General features: G+C 38.1%; 1 protein-coding gene across 2 annotated transcripts in view; it reads right to left on the reverse strand.

Annotated features, from left to right (window-relative positions):
* Window positions 1-15,945, reverse strand: part of Wdr70 (WD repeat domain 70) — a 223,620-nt gene that overhangs the window by 146,257 nt on the left and 61,418 nt on the right. For both annotated transcript variants that reach the window (XM_013018678.1, XM_013018676.1), the window contains 2 exons: window positions 13,573-13,726; window positions 2,902-2,978 (listed from right to left, as the gene is read on the reverse strand). In XM_013018678.1, the coding sequence (XP_012874132.1) occupies window positions 2,902-2,978; window positions 13,573-13,726 (231 nt within the window). The remainder of the gene's footprint in view (window positions 1-2,901; window positions 2,979-13,572; window positions 13,727-15,945) is intronic.

The following is a 15,945-nucleotide window of genomic DNA, read 5'->3' on the forward strand; positions in this document are numbered from 1 at the left end:
CCCAGGGCCTCAGGCATGCAAGGCAAGCGCTCTACCACTGAGCCACCTTCCCAGCCCCTCCAAGAGACTCTTATCTCCAATCAGCCACCAAAGAGTGGGAAGGGGAGCTATGGCTCAAATGGTAGAACATTAGCCTTGAGCAAAAAAAGCTTAGGGGCAGAGCCTAGTCCCTGAGTTCTAGCCCCAGGGCCAGCATTAAAAAAAAGAAGATGTGGCTGGGAAGGTGACTCAGTGATAAGAGTGCTTGCCATGCATGCTTGAGGCTGTGGGTTCGATTCCTCAGCACCACATAAGCAGAAAAAGCCAGAAGTGTGGAGGGGGCTCAAGTGGTAGAGGGCTAGCCTTGAGATGAAGAGCTGAGGGACAGCGCCCAGGCTCAGAGTTCAGGCCCCATGACTAGCAAAAAAAAAAGAAGAAGAAGAAAAAGAAAAGAAAGAGGAAAAAGAAAATACACTGAAGAAAAATACTTGACTAAATAGGCAAAACAAAACAAAAAACTAATATTTATGATGCTTTTTCTATGCTTTCTATAAATCTTTTTTTTTTTAAAAAGGTACTGATGGGGAATGACATCCATACTAAACAATGTTAGGAACACCTGTTCCCAACTTTTCATTTTTGAAAAACTTTAAAGTTAAAATGGCACAATTACAACCAGCATCAGATATATGGTAACAGTCTGTTACTTCTGTATTTTCATTACCTACTTGTACAAAAATACTATATTTACTAGGCTATAAGGTTACTTGCATTTCTCATTGTATTTCTCTCCTAATTATTACCTAATATCTTCTAAAAACAGAAACATTTGTCTTTATAATTCTAAATAATTCAATAAAATCATGTTATCAGTTTAAAGTTACAAAATAAACCATCCTCAAAAGCATCTGCCAGTTACAAATAGTGCATAGTAAATCATCTCCCAAATTCAATGACTTTAAATAGACATAGCTGGGTATAGTGATTTATACTTACAATCCCAGCATCTCAGAGACTAAGGGAAAAAAATCAAGAGTTCAAGACCAACACTCACTACACAGTGAAACATTGTCAAAAAAAAAAAAACTAAACTAAACTAAGCAAATTTTATTTCTCATGAGTCTACTAGTCAACTGTTAGTTGTCTCACACTATCTTATATGTCTGTTGTCAGGTCTGTGGCTCTGGACTGAGCTATGTTACAAGTATAGGAGTGAGAGAATTATAAACTGGTCTAGGATAGCCTGAGCTGGGATAATTAAACTCTTCTCTATTGGTATTTTATTCTGCAGAAGTGTTGTTAGGACTTGATTCAGATAGCAATACTATAGTTCCAGGGGAGTGGAAGCACACAGGAATTCGTAAGAGGACTATATTCAGAACCACCACATCATTTTTGCCACATTGGGTTGGCCTAGATTTATGAGGTACAACGTCTGGCACTATTTCTTAACAGGAATGGCCACAGAGTCACATTTGCAAGACACATAGATATAAGGAAAGATAAACAATTGTAGACACTTTTTTTTTTGGTCAGTTGTAGGAATTGAACTCTGGGCCTGGGTGTTGTCCTTAGCTCTTCAACTCAAGTAGGATGCTCTACCGCTTGAGCTAGGATTACAGGCATGAGCCACCAGCACCCGGCTTGTAGACACTTTTGTAATCAATGTGTCACATTAAAATTTCCTCAACTGCCAGGTGCTGGTGGCTCACACCTGTAATCCTAGCTACTCAGGAGACTGAGATCTGAGGACTACGGTTCAAAGCCAGCCTGGGCAGGAAAGTCCATGAGATTCTTATCTCCAATTAACCACCAGAAAACCAGAAGTACATGCTGTGGCTCAAGTGGTAGAGCACTCACCTTGAGCTGAAGAACTGAGGGACTATATCCAGGGCCAGAGTTCAAGCCCCATGACAAAAAAAAAAAAGTCCTCAACTGTCCCCAAAACGTCCCTTTATTATTATTTTTGGTCCTTTCCCTCTTTTCTTCAAAGAAAATATGACGAAATAAAGGTCACTAGGTATATGATTTTTGGTTTCTTGTCTATTTCCCAACATTCCCTTCCACTAGAATAGCAGCCCTATGTTGGTAGAGATTTAGATCACTCAGTGAATACAGCACCTAATGTACATGCTAATTTACTGAATAAACCAGGCACCTGGGCTGATCTTTTTGCAGCTAAGCCCATAACTAATACTTTAAGTCAAAGGCTAAGAAAAAGTAAAACTACAAGTTATCAGAATTTATTACTGGCAGATTTCTCTAAGAGGTAATCTAATATTTATAATGGAACCAATGGTTAAAGTTAAATAAACCTCATGTAGAGCTAGGGCTGAAAAAGCCTAACTTGTATAGTATGAAGAAAGAAATGGTATGTATTTTCACTTCAGATGAAAATCAGTCTTTTTTTTTTTGGTTGGTTGTGGGTCTTAAACTCTGGGCCTGGGTGCTGTCCCTCAGCTCTTCAGCTCAAGTCTAGCATTCTACCACTTCAGCCACAGCACCACTTCTGGTTTTCTGAGTGGTTTATTGGAGATAAGAGTCTCATGGACTTTCCTGCCTGGGCTGGCTTTGAACCATGATCCTCAGATCTCAACCTCCTGAGTAGCTAGGATTACAGGCATGAGCGACCAGTGCCCGGCTGAAAATCAGTTGGGTCTATTTAACAGCATGAACCTAATCCATTGTATAAACTCTACTTTAATGTATAACACTTCTCCTTTATGACAATTTATAACAATTCTCATTTTCACAGTGTCCATATTTCAGTAAATATTACACTTCGAGCTAAAACCAAAGAATATATAAATACTACATAAACTAATTCTCTATTTCCTACTTTATTAACAGTACTGTTACAAAAGAATGTTAAAAATACTAAAATATAATCAATGTATTAGATAAACTGTCAACAATACTCACGCATCATTTGAGCAAGTCATAAACTCTCCCTTAATTTTGGGATGCCATGAGCCAGTATGAAGCATTGCTGTGTGACCCTTAAAAAAAGAAAAACAAAGGGACAAAAGATATTTTAAAAGGTTAAAAAAAAAAAAGGCAGGGGACCTGACTAGCAACTAATATTTAACATTTAAAAGCAAAACTTTTTAGTTATCTCAAAAACTAGTCATTTCAATTACAAACTAATTCTATTTTTATTCTCATTTAATATTACAAAATGCTTCACTTCACTTAATTTAATTCATTTATATACTATTTCCTGCCCATAGAAGGAATCAACACAGTACTTAGCTGAAAAGCACTATAACCACTATAACATTGATTACCTGACTTAGCAATGTGGGAAATAAGAGGGGAAATGACATGCTCTCAAAAGAAGGAAGGAAGGGAGGGAGGGAGGGAGGGAGGGAGGGAGGGAGGGAGGGAGGGAGGGAAAGAACTAACAGGTAAAACCCTAAACCCAAGAGAAAGACCATCTTGAAAGACCATGACTCTTTTCTTCATTGGAAATTAAGAAAAATAGAAGCATAGCAAAGACAAGATAAGGAGAGGTAGGAGTAAATCCATATTTCCTAAAAATGTGTCAAAAATCTTAATAATGCATCTATGAAAACAAATATGACCCAAATACTGGTAGCTATTCAGGAGGCTGAGAGCTGAGGATCATGGTTCAAGGTCAGCCTGGGCAGCAAAGTCTGTGAGGCTCTTATCTCTAATTAAGCACCAAAAAAGCTAAAAGTTGAGCTGTGCTCAACTGGCCTCGAGCATTAACCTTGAGCACAAAAGCCCAGGGACAGCACTTAGGCCCTGAGATCAACCCCTAGAAGGAAAGAAGGAAGGATGGAAGGAGGGAGGAAGGGAGGGAGGGGGAGAGAGGGAAAGAGGGAGGAGATGAGAAGAGAGGGAGGGATGGAGAAGAGGACAGGAGGAGGGGAGAAGAGTCTAAGAGAAGTACTTTAAATCACTTTAAATAATTCTGAAAAATTAGCTCTTCAAAATATAGAGCACATAAAAATTATACTCAAAGCAATATGACAGCACAATATACAGGATTCTAACAATCATTCTCCACAAACGAGCTTTTTAGAGAAATGACTGATTACAGTGCGGGACTTAAAAAGAAGAGATAGGAGGGACATGGAGTATTTGTTGTGTCAGAAACTAAGAAAGCACTGCAAAGGTAATATGAATATATTAAGCAGATAAAGCAAGGTTAAAGGTTTCCAGTATGGAAGACTTAGGGCATCAGAAAATAATAAAACATTATAAACTAATGATGAAAATAAGAAGTTTCAGGTAAATTTTAAAAGATAAGCTAATACAATGGTCTCTGATTGTAAAACTAGCACTCACAGGTCTGAGACAGAAAGATCAGGAATTCAAGCTCTGGGCTACATAGTGAGGTGATGAGAAGGGAGAAGAAAGGGAAGAGAAGGGTGTAGCAAGGGACAAGGAGATGGGTGTAGGGTGGTAGGTAGGATGAGGAGAAAGGTAAGCAGAAGGGAGGAAAGGAGAGAAGGAAAAAAGGAAAAGGAGAAAGAAAGAAAAGGGGAAACATGGCTAGCTGGGAAATACTAATATTGGTCATGTGAAATGGATAAAATTCAACTAGGAACACACAGTAAAGTGTTGAGAATTGAATAGCAGACAGGAGTTGTGGCTTGCTTGGCACCAGCCAAGCAAAGAAGAGGTTCTGAGTTCAAACTCCAGTACTGGCAAATAAAAGGACTAAAAGGATTGGATAGATTTTGAAAACACACATACACAAATACACACATATTGAAGGAGTGAGCTCTGAACTCGGGCTTTGAAACTGTATGCAGGCATTCTACAACTTAAGCCATACCCCATTCCCTTGAAATGTACTCACTACCTTACATATGTAACTGTAACCCCTCTGTACATCACCATAACAATAAAATTAAATTTAAATAAATAGTCTCAAGCTTATGCCCTGTATAGGCTTGACCAAGATCATCCCATTTATACTTCCAGAGTAACCTGAATAATAGACTCACATACCACGCCTACCTTTTTTAAAATTGGTTTAAATGGAAGTCTTATTAACTTCTATGACAGGGCTGGACATCAAGCATTTCATATAAGGGATATTCTATATATTTGCTATCACAACACTACAATGTGAACTCCATGAGGGAAATTTTTTGGAACCCAATTCCCAGTGCCTAGAACTACCTTGCACATTGTACACACATAATAAATACAGTTGGACAGATTAATTTTTTAAGAGATGCACAGATAAAACCATTTTTAAAAAGCTAGAGTGGAAAGGTACTAGTGCCTCACATCTGGTAATCCTAGCTATTCAAGGAGCTGAGATTTGAGGATCTCAGTTCCAAACCAGCCTGTGCAGGAAAGTGTGTGACTCTTATTTCCAATTAGTTACAAAAAAAGCCACAAGTAGAGCTGAGGCTCAAGGGGTAGTGTGCTAGCATTGAAGAAAAAGCCTCAGGGACAACACCTGACTGGCACACACACACACACACACACACACACAAATGGATATATTAACCATACAAAGTAGAAATCAGAATAAGAAAAATCCCAAGAATTTTTTTTTGGGGGGGGTCAGTCGTGGGGCTTAAACTCTGGGCCTGGGTGCTATTCCTCAGCTCTTCAGTGCAAGGCAAGCACTCTACTTGAGCCACAGTGCCACTTCCAGTTTTCTGGTGGTTAATTGGAGATACGAGTCTCAGACTTTCCTGCCCAGACCGGCTTTGAACCACAATCCTTAGTTCTCAGCACCCTGAGTAGTTAGGATTACAGGCACGAGCCACCGGCACTCAGCCAGAATTTTTTTTTTTTAAAGATTAATCATTGGGCCATGTTTATTTATTAATTTTTTTTACCAGTTATGGAGCTTGAACTCTGGGCCTGGGTGCTGCCCCTCAGCTCCTCAGCTCAAGGCTAGCACTCTACCACTTGAGCCACAGAGTCACTTCTGGCTTTTTCTGTTTATGTGGTGCTAAGGAATCGAACCCAGGGCCTCATGCGTGCAAAACAAGCACCCTACCACTGAGCCACCTTCCTAGCCCCCAGAATATTTTTTAATTACATAATGATAAAGGAGTCCACCTACTAATAGAAAACTTACCAGTTTCCATTATGCAGATGAATTTAAAAACACAGCTCGAGAGATAGAAAATATATAGGTATAAATCCAATAAAGTATATTCAGAACCTTTATGCTGAAAACTGCAAAAATGTACTTAAAAAGTACATGTTCTTTCTACAATTTTTTTTGTTTTTTGGGGTCTGGTCGTGGGGCCTGAACTCTGGGTCTGGGCCCGGCCCTCAGCTCTTCAGCTCAAGGCTAGCACTCTACCACTTGAGCCACAGCGCCACTTCTGGCTTTTTTCTTTTTGCTTATGTGGTGCTAAGGAATTGAACCCAGGGCCTCAGGCATGCAAGGCAAGCACTCTACCACTGAGCCACTTTCCCAGCTCCTACATTTCCTTTGTTACAGTGTCTTCTGCTCCCTCATTCTCTCCTTCCCATCTCCACCTATGAGTTGTGCGCTGGTGGCTCATACTACTGCACTTTTTTACCCCTTTTCCTCGTTCTGTGTCCCCCAACCCTGCTGCAGATATACATATGAATATACTGTATATAAAGAATACAGAATCATTAGAAAAAGAAAAAGCAATAAAAAAATTTTATTTCCGTATCTTAAGAGTTTGTTTCAGTATGTATATTATTTTAGATAAATGTTAAGAGGTGCATAGGTATTTTACCTTTGGGCTTGTCTCCTAAAACTATCCTCTTTTGGTTTTACTGTACATGATTATCCAGAATACTGTGTATTTTGTTATATCCCAGTGCGTTTTAGATCTAACTTCCACATATCAGAGAGAATATGCGCTGTTTCTCTCTGATCTTGCTTTATCTCACTTAACATGATTTGTTCTAGTTCTGCATTTTGAGTTAATTTTTGTATATGAGGTGAGGAATAAGGGGGGATTGGAAAATATGTATTCCCAGAAATTTCAGTACTGTTACTTGAGAAAATAATTTTTCATGATTAGTAGTTAACAAATTATCTGATCTGATTTGTTTATTAAATGACTAACTACAGGCCAGATACCCTTTTAACTACAAGACATTCACAGCACTTGAGAATTCAGATCCTAAAGTACGTTGGCCTCCAAATCTAGCAACACTACTCTACACTCTCATTCTCCACTGCCATCTCTGCTTGGTGTCATAATCTGAAACACAGTTTACCTCCTACTGAGTCCTAACTTTACCAATTCACTCTCCTTACTTCCATATTCAGGGAGTCTATAGATGGTTGTTACTCATTTCAGTCTTTTGTACCATATTTCTTTTTCTTCATTCAAATACCAATACAATATCTTACCTAGCCCACGGTCTTGGAGGCAAGCTTCAGAAAAAAAAAATTTTTTTTTTACTGATACTTGTTCTTGAAAGCTGAAATATCTTATCAGAACATTAAAAAAAATTATTAGGAGGACCAAAAGAAAATGACTCGATGTTAACAGAAAGAAACACCTTAGCTGTTGAGTAGTCAGAATAAGAACACAAATAGTAGATTACACTGGAAAAAAAATTCAACAGACTGTATGTTGTCTCTTGTTTGTAAAGAGAGGAACATGACAAAGGCAATGGGAATGTTAAGTGCCCCTGTGTTAAAACAGTGACCAAAATTAGTCATAACAAAATGAAGTTCAAATAAGGATTCTTAAATGGATCTAAATATATTCAGTAACATGGTTAACATTACTGGAAAAAATTTAAAGTGACACCTACTAAAAACCAGTTAGTGACTAAAACACTTTTTCATAAACTAGTTTTTTTCTCCCCAACCTGGCTACTATATGTAAACATAGGCCCTCTTGGGGGGGGGGGGGGAGAGAATGTTTCTTTTATTTAACAGCCCTTAACTGGAAATTGCCTGAAAGAATTAAGCAACTATTGCTTCTATCCATGACCAGTATTTGTTGTGTACACACACACACACACACACACACACACACACACACACACACCCTGTTAATATAGCTTAACTATTCATACTATTGTGGCCTTCGCAGACAACAGCCATGAAACAGCTACTTATTGGGGAGAAGGGTATCATTTGTAGTCGCAAATTGAGATGAGTCTGTATGACCCAAAAAGTGAAAAGTGCCCATGTGTTTGATATGGTGAGCTAACTAACAGCCAACTTCTATGAAAAGCTAATAGGCAGAAAGAATACACTACCAATTCCCATCCAAAAGTTCTTAATCAAAGTTCTTTCACAAACATTCAGTAATCACTAAATCTCTTAAAATTATCACAAAATTTTGTGTGACAAAAATTTTTTGCTGGTTTTGTTTATAGTTTTAATTTGAGAACTAGCTTTTTTTTAACCTAAGGTGTCAGTCATGTCACAGGACACTGGTGGCTCACGTCTGTAATCCTAGCTACTTAGACTGATTGAGATCTGAGGATAGATTCAAAGCTAGTCCAGACAGAAAATTCTATAAGACTCTTATCTTCATATAATCAGCAAAAAGCTGGAAGTGGAAGTGTGGCTCAAGTGGCAGAAAGCCAGCATTGGGTGAAAAAGCTAAATGAGAATGTAAGATCCTGAGTTCAAGTCTCAGTACTGGGGGGAAAAAAAGTTGGTATTTTAGGCTTTGAAGGTCATCTGGTCTCTGCTGTAACTTCTAACCTCTCAGTTCTACCTCTAGAACACAAAAAGAACTACAGACAATAGGAAATTAATGAATACGGCTATGTTCCAAGAAAACTTTTAATTATAAAAAGAGAATGGGAGTTTGATTTGACCCATAGATCATTGTTTGCCCACTTTTGTTGCAGCTCAACACTTATGTCCATTGCTTCTATGAGTCAAGAACTCTAAAGTCCAAGTACTTCTAATTTTTGAGGAATATTAATGTTCATTTGAACACATCAAAGAGAAATCTATTCTTCTTTGACCTAGTAATTATCACCAGCTCTAATTATGGCTAATTCTGCCATTACTGTAAATGGTTCTTTTTCTGAAATCATGCACTCTTGATATTTCCTTACTTAGCAAGTATTTATCACTGGGTATGTTAGACTTTAGATGTAGGCCCTCATAAAACATCTATCTTTCAATTTACTAACTTTTTCAATTTTCAATATCCTAAACTTCAATCAACATCTATACATAACCCTAAATGTTTTTTGTTTTACTTGTAATAAAGAACTTTTATTCCAGAATAACTTCCCACTTTACCTTCTCAATCACTATATTCTATTAACACACCTAGGGTTCTTAGTAAGGCATGTGAATACACAAAACGATCATCTCCACATTTTTTTTTTTTTGGTGCCTGTTTTAGGGCTTGAACTCAGGGGCTGGAACTGACCCTGAGCTATTTGCTAAGGGCTAATGCTCTACCATTTGAGCCACAGCTCCACTTGCAGCTTTTCTGGTGAATAATAAGAGATAAGATTCTCGTGGACTTTCCTGCCTAGACTAACTTCAACCATAACCCTCAGATCTCAGCCTCCTAAGTAGCTAGGGGTATATGCCACTAGCTCCTGGCTCCAAATTTATAAAATCTCTTAATACCCCCACAAATTCTTTGGGTAATAATTCTCTCACAAACATCAACAGCTATTCTAAGTCTTTATGATGTACTAAAGACCCATCCCTTGACTCTTTTTCTCTATGCCATATTTTCAGAAGCAAACTAATTATGTTAGCATCTTCTGCCATATGGATAGGCGAAATAATAACTAAATTGTCTAGTCTTTGAATAAGACTTTCTTGAACTTACCTTTTATACTCAGATTTTACTAAGCAATAAGAAAGCTGAGCTGAAGATATGGTTGACTCATGTCTGTCATCCTGGTTATATAAAAAAGACTTACATTGTGATTCAGGCCTGATTAGAGGGGGAAAAAATAACTCCCTAAGACAATATCTCAACAGAAAAAGCTACATGTGGATAGAGAATGCCTGTCATCCCTGCTAGGTTTATTATGGATTGAGAGACACAGAAAGAGAGAGACAGAGACAGAGACAGACAGAGAGAGAGGCAGAGAGGAAGACCGAGAGAGACAAAAGACAGAAAGCGACAGGGACAGAGAGAGACAGGGACAGAGAGATAGAGACAGAGAGAGACAGAAAGAGAGTCCCAATAAAATCAAAGCTTTGAGTTTAAAGCCACAAAACACACACACACACATACACACACACATACTGTGCACAGCAAGAAGTGGTCTAAACATTTTACTTAGGTACAGCTTTAACTAATATCGAAATTCAGCACTCAAGTGCTGATTGCAGTTCCAAAACCAGCAATAGATATTCATATCAAATTCTTCCCACACACTTTTTTTTTTTGGCCAGGAATCTTTTTTTTTTTTTAAGAAGCCATCTTGCAATGTAGTTCAGATGGGTTTCAAAATCAAAATTCTCCTTCCGCTTGGGTAGCTTGGATTACAATTATGCCACCAAGTGATTTAATTGCAGATTTGATTAGGTAGATTTGCTAAAGATACTCTGTCTTTAATTCAAATCCACATTTGAGGGGAAGGAAAGAAACCTGGAGGATTCATCTTAAAATTCTACCTACAATAAAAGCTATTTAATTGGAAACTGTTATGAAGTCAAAATAAAACCAGATCTGTCCATTTGCACTTATGATCTTTAAATATATTTGTTTTAGCTTTAGTTGGTTTATTCAACTTGCTCTATCTTCAGGTCTAGAAAGAATAAAACGGCAGCAGAAATGAATATAAACAAGGACCCAGATCTTTATTTCTACATTGAATCCCCCCCTTTTTTTTTGCCAGTCCTAGGGCTTGAACTCAGGGCCTGGGCACTGTCCCTGAGATTCTTTTGCTCAAGGCTAGCACTCTATCACTTGAGCCACAGCACCACTTCCAGCTTTTTCTATTTATGTGGTACTGAGGAATGGAACCCAGGGCTTCATGCATGCTAAGCAAGCATTGTACCATTAAACCACATTCCCAGCCTGAATTCCCTTTTTAAAGCAGTCATGGGAACAGGGTGCCAGTGGTTTATACCTGAAATCCTAACTACTTAGGAGGCCAAGATCTAAGGATCACAGTTGAAAGCCAACTCAGGCTAAAAAATTCCAAGAGACTCTATTTCCAATTAACCACAAAAAGCCAGAAGTGGAGCTTTGGTGGTAAAGCTGTAAACTTAAATAAAAGAGCACAGGTCCTGAGTTCAAGCTCTAGGGTCAACATAAAAATAAGATAAAACAAAAATATCAGTCATGGATCACTAAGGAAATAGGTAACATCAAAGCATGAAAAAGTACAAAGTAAGATTAGAATCTTCTGTTTTGCCACAATTTAAGATTCCCCCCCCAAAAAAAAAAACATAACATAGTAACATATGTTACGAAACATATGATAGAAACATACCAAAATGGAAGACCCAGTGCCAAGGAGTTTCTATTACATAAAATGTTCAACTATTCAGAAAATGGAGAGATATACAAAGTACCTCAAATCACAGTCTATGATTAAAACCATCAGTTAAATTGTTTAGAGAAAAAATATATACCTAGAACTCAGTTATTTGACAAATGTTAAATATTTTACTTCTTAGGAAAAAATTTATCAATAAAAAGATATGACTAATATATTTCATCTCCAATTTTTTGGAATGGCTAGACATCAGAGTGACTACATGTATTATTTAAAAATAAATATACCTTTGGAACATTTTTCCCCAAAGTTTCTTATAACTCTCTTAATTTCTGTAATTATAGTCCACTCATGAAAAAATTTCCCCCCATAAACTTCAAACTCTAAAGTACCCTGAATCCACATTCTTCACTTTGTCATATAACCCAAAAAGAGTAAGGGCAATTCTAGAGAAGAGTACAACCACAGATAAATTCATAAAGTTAATAATGAGATTACAACATTAAAGAAAAGCTAATAATAAGATTACATAATTATTACTGTAAGTATTCACTTATTAGCCTACTAAAACAACTTTGGATTTAACATAATAAAAGTTGATTAGTAATAGAGTTATGGTTTATAAGATTATATTGGCTTCATGGTCACACATTTCTAGACTCTAGGCTAAAAAGACCATTATTAATCTCAGGCACAGCATGTGCCAAAAAGTTGAAAAGTTGAAGAGCAATACAGGAAAATTCCTTGATTGGAAGCATTGTACCAAAATTCTGGTTTACATAAAAGAATTTTAGATGACACTATAACTACAGGATTTCTCTCTTTCTCCCTCTCTCTCTCCCTTTCTCTCTCTCTCTCTCCCCCCTTCCTCCTCCTCCTCCTTCTTCTCCTTCTTCTTCTTCTCCTTCTCCTTCTTCTCCTTCCTTTCCCTTCCCTCCCCTCTCCTCCCTCCCTCTCATCTCCTTACTTTTTTTCCTTATAAAAATATATACTCAAGCTAAAGACTATAATTAAGATATCGGTAATGCTTCCCAGACAAGTAGTAAATGATATTTGTTTTCAGGAAATAGTGAAAATAAAAGTATAAGAAAAGTACACCTATACAAAACAGAAAACGCTTTCGATCAAACCACAAAATTATTATTATTATTATTGTCTTAAGATATTAACTTTTACAATTATTATATGATAGACAATTTGTTAGTAAATCTGTGCTGGCCAGGTAAGGTGAGACACATCTATAATCCCGCACTAGAGAAGCTGCAACAGGAGAATTTTGAGTTCCAAGTCAGCCTACCTGATCAAAAAGAGGAAGGGAGGGACTGGGAAGTTGGCTCAGTGGTAGAGTGTTTGCCTCACATGCATGAGGCTCTGGGTTGGATTCCTCAGCGCCACATAAGCAGAAAAAAGCCAGAAGTGGCGCTGTGGCTCAAGTGGTAGAGCACTAGCCTTGAGCTGAAGAGCTGAGGGACAGTGCCCAGGCCCAGAGTTCAGCCCCCACAACAAAAGAGAGGGGCGGGGAGAGGAATGGAGCCAGACACTGCTGGCTCGTGCCTATAATCTTAGGCAGAGGACCATGGCTCAAGATCCAGGCACAAAGTTGACTAGATTCCATCTCCCAAAAAGCAGCAAAAGGCAGGGTTGGAGGTATGGCTCAAGTGGTCAGCTTACCAAGCACGAAAAGTATGGGGGGGAGAGGGAGAGAGAGAGGGAAAGAGAGAAAAAGAGAGAGAGAGAGATTAAAGAAGGAGGATATTCATTGTAAATTAATCAAAATATTCTGTTAGAGAAAGAGAAGAAAGGAGAGAGGGAGAGAGGAAGAGAAGGAGAGAGAGCAAGGGAGGCAGTGAAAGGAGAAAGAGAAACAGAGGGAGAGAAGAAGAGAGGAGGAGAGAGATTGAAGAAGAGGGAAATTCATTGTAAATTAAGTTCACTGTAATATTCTGTTTGAGATAGGAAGGGAGAGAGAGAAAGAGAGAGGAGGGAGAGGAGGGAGAGGGAGAGAGAAAAAGAGAGGGAGTGGAGGGAGGGAGAGAGAGACATTAAAGAAGGAGAAAATTCATTGTAAATTAAGTTCACTAAAATACTGCTAGTGAAAGGAGAGAGAAGGAGAGAAAATGAGGGAGGAGAGACAGGGAGAGGAAGAGAGAGATTAGAGAAAGGGAAAATCCATTGAATAAGTTCACTAAAATATGGTTTGGTGCTTACCTTAGTGTTAGCCATGTCCACAATATACTGGTCTCCCTTTATACATTCCATTACTTCAAAGCCATCTCTGTCAATCACTTTGGCCTGTGAGCTTCCAGATACAACAAGAATCATGTCTCCTGTGTTACTGTATTGTAATGATTTGATCTGGTGGCTTTGCAAAGGAAAAACAAAGTTGTTTAGTGAGACACTGGGTACAAGGTTTATACTTTCACTATAGTAAACATTACCAAAATTGACAATTTTCACCTCAAATGGGTCCTCAATGCACACTAGCTATCCCTATTAGTTCTCCTTTCGCACTTTGCTCAGCAATTCTTAACCTACATTGTATCTTCCACTCTTTTGGCTCTGAATGTTCTGGTTCTTTCCAGAAGATACAAATATAAACTGCCTCAATCATCACCCACTAATGTTATAAGTTCATCTACACCTGGACTCTCTCCTTCCTCCTTTTAGAATACAATGGTTAAAGTTAAAGTCTTCCTGACCAAGGATCCTGGATCCCAACTCTGACAGTTTCATAAGAAACTCCTATTATCTTCTCTATCTTCTCCTTCATAACAGAACTGTTTAACTTTTGTCTGTTTTAACACTTGTTCACTCCAATATCCAATATCCGTTCTTCATACTCATCCTCCACTAAAACTGAACCTAGGCCACATCAATTTAATATAGTACAGATGACCATGATGTTTATAACATCATGTAAAGTGAAGCAGGTGTCCAAAGAGTAGAAATATATTATGAGCACAAGCGCTCCATAAAGAGAAATATAATTCCTATAAAAGACCTAGAAATAGGGAAAGTACATTTAGACACATGTAAGTAAGTGCTAAGTATGAAGCTCTTTGTATAACATGTTAATCCCAGAAAGTATCAACCTCAAAAGCAGCAATGAATAACCATACAGACAAAGTTTTTTGGTTCAGTTAGTATCAACTACCCTTTATCACTGTAGACTTATAAATGAAATTGCCACAGTGACATGGATGTTACATATGGGCTTGAAAGTAGCTTCCCAAAATTGACTGTTACTGTTGTTAAAGCCCAAACCTGCTAATTACAGAAATGTGCCTTTGGTATACTTTCTCCTAAAATCAATACTAAACTAATAAATAAGCAAAATATATGTGATTAATGATAATATGCATATAGGGGAAATTAGAAAAGGAAGGGCTGAGAGTTTACACTAAGAAGAAAGGAACAAATATTTTAAATATAGTCAGGAAGTTGTGATAGAGTAAGCTATGAAGATATTTGAGGAACAGTATTCCAAGAAGAGAGAACAGCTGCTAGAAAGAACCTGCAGCAAGTGTGTAGCTGGCATTTTCCCAATGGGGCTGGAACAAAGTGAGGAAAATGAACTGGAGCTGGAGATAAGGTCAAAATGTCCCCAGGTAGAGCAATGTAAACTATGGAGGGCAACTGAAGCTACTGAATGGACTTTGGCTTTTGTCTTTTCTGAATTAAATAGGGGGGAGGGGAATACAGAACAGAATGATGAACTAAATGATACAACAACCTCAAGTAAACCACTTTTTTGTGCACTGCTTTTTAAATTCATTTTATAAGTTAAGCATGTAGTTGGAAACAGTTATAAGAAAATAGCTAGATATAAGATAGTGGGGGGCACCGTGGGCAGATGTATGTGCATACATGTGCATACCAGTCCTGGGGCTTGAACTCAGGGCCACTTCACTTCTGGCTTTTGGGTGATTAACCAGATATAAATGTCTCACAAACTTCCATGCCCAGGCTGGCTTTGAACCACAATCCTCAGATCTCAGCCTCCTAAGTAGCTAGGATTGTAAGTATTAACCATGAACACCTGTCTCAAGATATATTTTTTAATTTGTGACATAATATGTTACAATCTTCACTAGTAAATTAAGTAATAGGCTGAGAAGCAGGTCTAATAACTGGTATAAGTTCAATCAGCAAAGATCATAAACAGTATTTCGATATGTCTACATATATATATATATATATATACGTATGTGTATGTATGTGTGTGTGTGTGTATATATATATATATATATATATATATATTTGGGGGGGTGGGTTGTGGGGCCTGAACTCTGGGCCTGGGTACTGTCCCTCAGCTCTTCAGCTCATGGCTAGTGTTCTACCACTTGAGCCACAGCACCACTTCCAGCTTTTTCTGCTTATGTGGTACTTAAGAATCAAACCCAGGGCCTCATGGACGTGAGGCAAGCGCTCTACCACCCAGCCACCTTCCCAGCCCAGTTTTTCTTTTTTTTTTTTTTTTTGTTGGTCGTGGGACTTGAACTCTGGGCCTGGGTGCTATCCCTCAGCTCTTCAGCTCAAGGCAAGAGCTCTACCACTTGAGCTACAGTGCCACTTCCAGTT

Source organism: Dipodomys ordii, unplaced genomic scaffold (assembly GCF_000151885.1).
Source record: "Dipodomys ordii isolate 6190 unplaced genomic scaffold, Dord_2.0 Scaffold41, whole genome shotgun sequence".
NCBI classification, from domain to species: domain Eukaryota; kingdom Metazoa; phylum Chordata; class Mammalia; order Rodentia; family Heteromyidae; genus Dipodomys; species Dipodomys ordii.